The 10,236-nt window shown below is 53.2% G+C and overlaps 1 protein-coding gene across 1 annotated transcript in view; it reads right to left on the bottom strand.

The window, feature by feature from the left end:
- Positions 1 to 9,852: 9,852 nt before the first annotated feature.
- LOC111615287 overlaps positions 9,853 to 10,236 on the bottom strand; it is a 13,584-nt gene continuing 13,200 nt past the window's right edge. Inside the window, exon 2 of the mRNA XM_023356710.1 lies at positions 9,853 to 9,936. Within this exon, the coding sequence (XP_023212478.1) occupies positions 9,853 to 9,936 (84 nt within the window). The remainder of the gene's footprint in view (positions 9,937 to 10,236) is intronic.

The following is a 10,236-nucleotide window of genomic DNA, read 5'->3' as shown; positions in this document are numbered from 1 at the left end:
TGCATCATCCATCCGTGGGTGTGAGGTAAAGACTGTCCTGCCTGCATCATCCATCCGTGGGTGTGAGGTAAAGACTGTCCTGCCTGCATCATCCATCCGTGGGTGTGAGGTAAAGACTGTCCTGCCTGCATCATCCATCCGTGGGTGTGAGGTAAAGACTGTCCTGCCTGCATCATCCATCCGTGGGTGTGAGGTAAAGACTGTCCTGCCTGCATCATCCATCCGTGGGTGTGAGGTAAAGACTGTCCTGCCTGCATCATCCATCCGTGGGTGTGAGGTAAAGACTGTCCTGCCTGCATCATCCATCCGTGGGTGTGAGGTAAAGACTGTCCTGCCTGCATCATCCATCCGTGGGTGTGAGGTAAAGACTGTCCTGCCTGCATCATCCATCCGTGGGTGTGAGGTAAAGACTGTCCTGCCTGCATCATCCATCCGTGGGTGTGAGGTAAAGACTGTCCTGCCTGCATCATCCATCCGTGGGTGTGAGGTAAAGACTGTCCTGCCTGCATCATCCATCCGTGGGTGTGAGGTAAAGACTGTCCTGCCTGCATCATCCATCCGTGGGTGTGAGGTAAAGACTGTCCTGCCTGCATCATCCATCCGTGGGTGTGAGGTAAAGACTGTCCTGCCTGCATCATCCATCCGTGGGTGTGAGGTAAAGACTGTCCTGCCTGCATCATCCATCCGTGGGTGTGAGGTAAAGACTGTCCTGCCTGCATCATCCATCCGTGGGTGTGAGGTAAAGACTGTCCTGCCTGCATCATCCATCCGTGGGTGTGAGGTAAAGACTGTCCTGCCTGCATCATCCATCCGTGGGTGTGAGGTAAAGACTGTCCTGCCTGCATCATCCATCCGTGGGTGTGAGGTAAAGACTGTCCTGCCTGCATCATCCATCCGTGGGTGTGAGGTAAAGACTGTCCTGCCTGCATCATCCATCCGTGGGTGTGAGGTAAAGACTGTCCTGCCTGCATCATCCATCCGTGGGTGTGAGGTAAAGACTGTCCTGCCTGCATCATCCATCCGTGGGTGTGAGGTAAAGACTGTCCTGCCTGCATCATCCATCCGTGGGTGTGAGGTAAAGACTGTCCTGCCTGCATCATCCATCCGTGGGTGTGAGGTAAAGACTGTCCTGCCTGCATCATCCATCCGTGGGTGTGAGGTAAAGACTGTCCTGCCTGCATCATCCATCCGTGGGTGTGAGGTAAAGACTGTCCTGCCTGCATCATCCATCCGTGGGTGTGAGGTAAAGACTGTCCTGCCTGCATCATCCATCCGTGGGTGTGAGGTAAAGACTGTCCTGCCTGCATCATCCATCCGTGGGTGTGAGGTAAAGACTGTCCTGCCTGCATCATCCATCCGTGGGTGTGAGGTAAAGACTGTCCTGCCTGCATCATCCATCCGTGGGTGTGAGGTAAAGACTGTCCTGCCTGCATCATCCATCCGTGGGTGTGAGGTAAAGACTGTCCTGCCTGCATCATCCATCCGTGGGTGTGAGGTAAAGACTGTCCTGCCTGCATCATCCATCCGTGGGTGTGAGGTAAAGACTGTCCTGCCTGCATCATCCATCCGTGGGTGTGAGGTAAAGACTGTCCTGCCTGCATCATCCATCCGTGGGTGTGAGGTAAAGACTGTCCTGCCTGCATCATCCATCCGTGGGTGTGAGGTAAAGACTGTCCTGCCTGCATCATCCATCCGTGGGTGTGAGGTAAAGACTGTCCTGCCTGCATCATCCATCCGTGGGTGTGAGGTAAAGACTGTCCTGCCTGCATCATCCATCCGTGGGTGTGAGGTAAAGACTGTCCTGCCTGCATCATCCATCCGTGGGTGTGAGGTAAAGACTGTCCTGCCTGCATCATCCATCCGTGGGTGTGAGGTAAAGACTGTCCTGCCTGCATCATCCATCCGTGGGTGTGAGGTAAAGACTGTCCTGCCTGCATCATCCATCCGTGGGTGTGAGGTAAAGACTGTCCTGCCTGCATCATCCATCCGTGGGTGTGAGGTAAAGACTGTCCTGCCTGCATCATCCATCCGTGGGTGTGAGGTAAAGACTGTCCTGCCTGCATCATCCATCCGTGGGTGTGAGGTAAAGACTGTCCTGCCTGCATCATCCATCCGTGGGTGTGAGGTAAAGACTGTCCTGCCTGCATCATCCATCCGTGGGTGTGAGGTAAAGACTGTCCTGCCTGCATCATCCATCCGTGGGTGTGAGGTAAAGACTGTCCTGCCTGCATCATCCATCCGTGGGTGTGAGGTAAAGACTGTCCTGCCTGCATCATCCATCCGTGGGTGTGAGGTAAAGACTGTCCTGCCTGCATCATCCATCCGTGGGTGTGAGGTAAAGACTGTCCTGCCTGCATCATCCATCCGTGGGTGTGAGGTAAAGACTGTCCTGCCTGCATCATCCATCCGTGGGTGTGAGGTAAAGACTGTCCTGCCTGCATCATCCATCCGTGGGTGTGAGGTAAAGACTGTCCTGCCTGCATCATCCATCCGTGGGTGTGAGGTAAAGACTGTCCTGCCTGCATCATCCATCCGTGGGTGTGAGGTAAAGACTGTCCTGCCTGCATCATCCATCCGTGGGTGTGAGGTAAAGACTGTCCTGCCTGCATCATCCATCCGTGGGTGTGAGGTAAAGACTGTCCTGCCTGCATCATCCATCCGTGGGTGTGAGGTAAAGACTGTCCTGCCTGCATCATCCATCCGTGGGTGTGAGGTAAAGACTGTCCTGCCTGCATCATCCATCCGTGGGTGTGAGGTAAAGACTGTCCTGCCTGCATCATCCATCCGTGGGTGTGAGGTAAAGACTGTCCTGCCTGCATCATCCATCCGTGGGTGTGAGGTAAAGACTGTCCTGCCTGCATCATCCATCCGTGGGTGTGAGGTAAAGACTGTCCTGCCTGCATCATCCATCCGTGGGTGTGAGGTAAAGACTGTCCTGCCTGCATCATCCATCCGTGGGTGTGAGGTAAAGACTGTCCTGCCTGCATCATCCATCCGTGGGTGTGAGGTAAAGACTGTCCTGCCTGCATCATCCATCCGTGGGTGTGAGGTAAAGACTGTCCTGCCTGCATCATCCATCCGTGGGTGTGAGGTAAAGACTGTCCTGCCTGCATCATCCATCCGTGGGTGTGAGGTAAAGACTGTCCTGCCTGCATCATCCATCCGTGGGTGTGAGGTAAAGACTGTCCTGCCTGCATCATCCATCCGTGGGTGTGAGGTAAAGACTGTCCTGCCTGCATCATCCATCCGTGGGTGTGAGGTAAAGACTGTCCTGCCTGCATCATCCATCCGTGGGTGTGAGGTAAAGACTGTCCTGCCTGCATCATCCATCCGTGGGTGTGAGGTAAAGACTGTCCTGCCTGCATCATCCATCCGTGGGTGTGAGGTAAAGACTGTCCTGCCTGCATCATCCATCCGTGGGTGTGAGGTAAAGACTGTCCTGCCTGCATCATCCATCCGTGGGTGTGAGGTAAAGACTGTCCTGCCTGCATCATCCATCCGTGGGTGTGAGGTAAAGACTGTCCTGCCTGCATCATCCATCCGTGGGTGTGAGGTAAAGACTGTCCTGCCTGCATCATCCATCCGTGGGTGTGAGGTAAAGACTGTCCTGCCTGCATCATCCATCCGTGGGTGTGAGGTAAAGACTGTCCTGCCTGCATCATCCATCCGTGGGTGTGAGGTAAAGACTGTCCTGCCTGCATCATCCATCCGTGGGTGTGAGGTAAAGACTGTCCTGCCTGCATCATCCATCCGTGGGTGTGAGGTAAAGACTGTCCTGCCTGCATCATCCATCCGTGGGTGTGAGGTAAAGACTGTCCTGCCTGCATCATCCATCCGTGGGTGTGAGGTAAAGACTGTCCTGCCTGCATCATCCATCCGTGGGTGTGAGGTAAAGACTGTCCTGCCTGCATCATCCATCCGTGGGTGTGAGGTAAAGACTGTCCTGCCTGCATCATCCATCCGTGGGTGTGAGGTAAAGACTGTCCTGCCTGCATCATCCATCCGTGGGTGTGAGGTAAAGACTGTCCTGCCTGCATCATCCATCCGTGGGTGTGAGGTAAAGACTGTCCTGCCTGCATCATCCATCCGTGGGTGTGAGGTAAAGACTGTCCTGCCTGCATCATCCATCCGTGGGTGTGAGGTAAAGACTGTCCTGCCTGCATCATCCATCCGTGGGTGTGAGGTAAAGACTGTCCTGCCTGCATCATCCATCCGTGGGTGTGAGGTAAAGACTGTCCTGCCTGCATCATCCATCCGTGGGTGTGAGGTAAAGACTGTCCTGCCTGCATCATCCATCCGTGGGTGTGAGGTAAAGACTGTCCTGCCTGCATCATCCATCCGTGGGTGTGAGGTAAAGACTGTCCTGCCTGCATCATCCATCCGTGGGTGTGAGGTAAAGACTGTCCTGCCTGCATCATCCATCCGTGGGTGTGAGGTAAAGACTGTCCTGCCTGCATCATCCATCCGTGGGTGTGAGGTAAAGACTGTCCTGCCTGCATCATCCATCCGTGGGTGTGAGGTAAAGACTGTCCTGCCTGCATCATCCATCCGTGGGTGTGAGGTAAAGACTGTCCTGCCTGCATCATCCATCCGTGGGTGTGAGGTAAAGACTGTCCTGCCTGCATCATCCATCCGTGGGTGTGAGGTAAAGACTGTCCTGCCTGCATCATCCATCCGTGGGTGTGAGGTAAAGACTGTCCTGCCTGCATCATCCATCCGTGGGTGTGAGGTAAAGACTGTCCTGCCTGCATCATCCATCCGTGGGTGTGAGGTAAAGACTGTCCTGCCTGCATCATCCATCCGTGGGTGTGAGGTAAAGACTGTCCTGCCTGCATCATCCATCCGTGGGTGTGAGGTAAAGACTGTCCTGCCTGCATCATCCATCCGTGGGTGTGAGGTAAAGACTGTCCTGCCTGCATCATCCATCCGTGGGTGTGAGGTAAAGACTGTCCTGCCTGCATCATCCATCCGTGGGTGTGAGGTAAAGACTGTCCTGCCTGCATCATCCATCCGTGGGTGTGAGGTAAAGACTGTCCTGCCTGCATCATCCATCCGTGGGTGTGAGGTAAAGACTGTCCTGCCTGCATCATCCATCCGTGGGTGTGAGGTAAAGACTGTCCTGCCTGCATCATCCATCCGTGGGTGTGAGGTAAAGACTGTCCTGCCTGCATCATCCATCCGTGGGTGTGAGGTAAAGACTGTCCTGCCTGCATCATCCATCCGTGGGTGTGAGGTAAAGACTGTCCTGCCTGCATCATCCATCCGTGGGTGTGAGGTAAAGACTGTCCTGCCTGCATCATCCATCCGTGGGTGTGAGGTAAAGACTGTCCTGCCTGCATCATCCATCCGTGGGTGTGAGGTAAAGACTGTCCTGCCTGCATCATCCATCCGTGGGTGTGAGGTAAAGACTGTCCTGCCTGCATCATCCATCCGTGGGTGTGAGGTAAAGACTGTCCTGCCTGCATCATCCATCCGTGGGTGTGAGGTAAAGACTGTCCTGCCTGCATCATCCATCCGTGGGTGTGAGGTAAAGACTGTCCTGCCTGCATCATCCATCCGTGGGTGTGAGGTAAAGACTGTCCTGCCTGCATCATCCATCCGTGGGTGTGAGGTAAAGACTGTCCTGCCTGCATCATCCATCCGTGGGTGTGAGGTAAAGACTGTCCTGCCTGCATCATCCATCCGTGGGTGTGAGGTAAAGACTGTCCTGCCTGCATCATCCATCCGTGGGTGTGAGGTAAAGACTGTCCTGCCTGCATCATCCATCCGTGGGTGTGAGGTAAAGACTGTCCTGCCTGCATCATCCATCCGTGGGTGTGAGGTAAAGACTGTCCTGCCTGCATCATCCATCCGTGGGTGTGAGGTAAAGACTGTCCTGCCTGCATCATCCATCCGTGGGTGTGAGGTAAAGACTGTCCTGCCTGCATCATCCATCCGTGGGTGTGAGGTAAAGACTGTCCTGCCTGCATCATCCATCCGTGGGTGTGAGGTAAAGACTGTCCTGCCTGCATCATCCATCCGTGGGTGTGAGGTAAAGACTGTCCTGCCTGCATCATCCATCCGTGGGTGTGAGGTAAAGACTGTCCTGCCTGCATCATCCATCCGTGGGTGTGAGGTAAAGACTGTCCTGCCTGCATCATCCATCCGTGGGTGTGAGGTAAAGACTGTCCTGCCTGCATCATCCATCCGTGGGTGTGAGGTAAAGACTGTCCTGCCTGCATCATCCATCCGTGGGTGTGAGGTAAAGACTGTCCTGCCTGCATCATCCATCCGTGGGTGTGAGGTAAAGACTGTCCTGCCTGCATCATCCATCCGTGGGTGTGAGGTAAAGACTGTCCTGCCTGCATCATCCATCCGTGGGTGTGAGGTAAAGACTGTCCTGCCTGCATCATCCATCCGTGGGTGTGAGGTAAAGACTGTCCTGCCTGCATCATCCATCCGTGGGTGTGAGGTAAAGACTGTCCTGCCTGCATCATCCATCCGTGGGTGTGAGGTAAAGACTGTCCTGCCTGCATCATCCATCCGTGGGTGTGAGGTAAAGACTGTCCTGCCTGCATCATCCATCCGTGGGTGTGAGGTAAAGACTGTCCTGCCTGCATCATCCATCCGTGGGTGTGAGGTAAAGACTGTCCTGCCTGCATCATCCATCCGTGGGTGTGAGGTAAAGACTGTCCTGCCTGCATCATCCATCCGTGGGTGTGAGGTAAAGACTGTCCTGCCTGCATCATCCATCCGTGGGTGTGAGGTAAAGACTGTCCTGCCTGCATCATCCATCCGTGGGTGTGAGGTAAAGACTGTCCTGCCTGCATCATCCATCCGTGGGTGTGAGGTAAAGACTGTCCTGCCTGCATCATCCATCCGTGGGTGTGAGGTAAAGACTGTCCTGCCTGCATCATCCATCCGTGGGTGTGAGGTAAAGACTGTCCTGCCTGCATCATCCATCCGTGGGTGTGAGGTAAAGACTGTCCTGCCTGCATCATCCATCCGTGGGTGTGAGGTAAAGACTGTCCTGCCTGCATCATCCATCCGTGGGTGTGAGGTAAAGACTGTCCTGCCTGCATCATCCATCCGTGGGTGTGAGGTAAAGACTGTCCTGCCTGCATCATCCATCCGTGGGTGTGAGGTAAAGACTGTCCTGCCTGCATCATCCATCCGTGGGTGTGAGGTAAAGACTGTCCTGCCTGCATCATCCATCCGTGGGTGTGAGGTAAAGACTGTCCTGCCTGCATCATCCATCCGTGGGTGTGAGGTAAAGACTGTCCTGCCTGCATCATCCATCCGTGGGTGTGAGGTAAAGACTGTCCTGCCTGCATCATCCATCCGTGGGTGTGAGGTAAAGACTGTCCTGCCTGCATCATCCATCCGTGGGTGTGAGGTAAAGACTGTCCTGCCTGCATCATCCATCCGTGGGTGTGAGGTAAAGACTGTCCTGCCTGCATCATCCATCCGTGGGTGTGAGGTAAAGACTGTCCTGCCTGCATCATCCATCCGTGGGTGTGAGGTAAAGACTGTCCTGCCTGCATCATCCATCCGTGGGTGTGAGGTAAAGACTGTCCTGCCTGCATCATCCATCCGTGGGTGTGAGGTAAAGACTGTCCTGCCTGCATCATCCATCCGTGGGTGTGAGGTAAAGACTGTCCTGCCTGCATCATCCATCCGTGGGTGTGAGGTAAAGACTGTCCTGCCTGCATCATCCATCCGTGGGTGTGAGGTAAAGACTGTCCTGCCTGCATCATCCATCCGTGGGTGTGAGGTAAAGACTGTCCTGCCTGCATCATCCATCCGTGGGTGTGAGGTAAAGACTGTCCTGCCTGCATCATCCATCCGTGGGTGTGAGGTAAAGACTGTCCTGCCTGCATCATCCATCCGTGGGTGTGAGGTAAAGACTGTCCTGCCTGCATCATCCATCCGTGGGTGTGAGGTAAAGACTGTCCTGCCTGCATCATCCATCCGTGGGTGTGAGGTAAAGACTGTCCTGCCTGCATCATCCATCCGTGGGTGTGAGGTAAAGACTGTCCTGCCTGCATCATCCATCCGTGGGTGTGAGGTAAAGACTGTCCTGCCTGCATCATCCATCCGTGGGTGTGAGGTAAAGACTGTCCTGCCTGCATCATCCATCCGTGGGTGTGAGGTAAAGACTGTCCTGCCTGCATCATCCATCCGTGGGTGTGAGGTAAAGACTGTCCTGCCTGCATCATCCATCCGTGGGTGTGAGGTAAAGACTGTCCTGCCTGCATCATCCATCCGTGGGTGTGAGGTAAAGACTGTCCTGCCTGCATCATCCATCCGTGGGTGTGAGGTAAAGACTGTCCTGCCTGCATCATCCATCCGTGGGTGTGAGGTAAAGACTGTCCTGCCTGCATCATCCATCCGTGGGTGTGAGGTAAAGACTGTCCTGCCTGCATCATCCATCCGTGGGTGTGAGGTAAAGACTGTCCTGCCTGCATCATCCATCCGTGGGTGTGAGGTAAAGACTGTCCTGCCTGCATCATCCATCCGTGGGTGTGAGGTAAAGACTGTCCTGCCTGCATCATCCATCCGTGGGTGTGAGGTAAAGACTGTCCTGCCTGCATCATCCATCCGTGGGTGTGAGGTAAAGACTGTCCTGCCTGCATCATCCATCCGTGGGTGTGAGGTAAAGACTGTCCTGCCTGCATCATCCATCCGTGGGTGTGAGGTAAAGACTGTCCTGCCTGCATCATCCATCCGTGGGTGTGAGGTAAAGACTGTCCTGCCTGCATCATCCATCCGTGGGTGTGAGGTAAAGACTGTCCTGCCTGCATCATCCATCCGTGGGTGTGAGGTAAAGACTGTCCTGCCTGCATCATCCATCCGTGGGTGTGAGGTAAAGACTGTCCTGCCTGCATCATCCATCCGTGGGTGTGAGGTAAAGACTGTCCTGCCTGCATCATCCATCCGTGGGTGTGAGGTAAAGACTGTCCTGCCTGCATCATCCATCCGTGGGTGTGAGGTAAAGACTGTCCTGCCTGCATCATCCATCCGTGGGTGTGAGGTAAAGACTGTCCTGCCTGCATCATCCATCCGTGGGTGTGAGGTAAAGACTGTCCTGCCTGCATCATCCATCCGTGGGTGTGAGGTAAAGACTGTCCTGCCTGCATCATCCATCCGTGGGTGTGAGGTAAAGACTGTCCTGCCTGCATCATCCATCCGTGGGTGTGAGGTAAAGACTGTCCTGCCTGCATCATCCATCCGTGGGTGTGAGGTAAAGACTGTCCTGCCTGCATCATCCATCCGTGGGTGTGAGGTAAAGACTGTCCTGCCTGCATCATCCATCCGTGGGTGTGAGGTAAAGACTGTCCTGCCTGCATCATCCATCCGTGGGTGTGAGGTAAAGACTGTCCTGCCTGCATCATCCATCCGTGGGTGTGAGGTAAAGACTGTCCTGCCTGCATCATNAAAATATATTAAAATATACGTATTATACTCTGTAACACTACTAAACTAGAGCTTTATACCCCGTTCGCCTTGGTGCAACCTCCATCGACCGTTTCAATCTCGACTGAAACCAGGTTTAATCGCGATCGATTGAAGAGAGTTCTTGAAACTAGGTCCAATCATACGAGAGATCCCAAGCGCGCGAGAAAATACAAGATGGCTGCGGAACACGTGTCGTGCTATCGACAGCGAAATAAAAAAAAATATTGTATTTCGAGAAATGATAACATCTGTCTATTATTATGATAATACCTAAGGATAAAATAAATGATTTAGAAAAGTTTTTTCTTGAGAAAAAGTCATAGGGAAAGCAGTTAAACCTGGGGCCATATTCTGGTCACTGTCTCTGGACTCTCATCTCTCGCAAGCCGGTCGCTGATTGGCTAATTTAAATGATTAGCAGTCAGCGACCAGCTTGCGAGAGACGAGAGACCAGAGACAATGACCAGAATACGGCCCCTGCTTTCCCCATGACTTTTTCTGATTAAAAAAACGCCAATTTTTATGTTTATAAAATATTTTGAATGAAAAATATTAAAATATGTACAAAATAAACCATTTTGAACACTCTTTTTTTATTATTTATCAAAAAATATAGTTCTGGCATAAACAATGTTAAATTTTAACTGACTTAATTTTGCGAACGCATTTTTTTTTATTTATATGGGTATCTTAAGGTCCGTTTTTGCGCTAATGTTGCTAATGCGAGCGAAAAAAATTTGTTAAGGAAAAATTTTCTGTTAGCGAACCCTTTGTTAAATATTTCGAATATCACCACTG

This window comes from Centruroides sculpturatus, unplaced genomic scaffold, assembly GCF_000671375.1.
Source record: "Centruroides sculpturatus isolate CEXI.00-Female unplaced genomic scaffold, Cexi_2.0 scaffold161, whole genome shotgun sequence".
In the NCBI taxonomy this organism is placed as follows: Eukaryota; Metazoa; Arthropoda; class Arachnida; order Scorpiones; family Buthidae; genus Centruroides; species Centruroides sculpturatus.
Note: the sequence above shows the minus strand (reverse complement) of the source record. Positions and strands in the feature narration are given on the sequence as shown.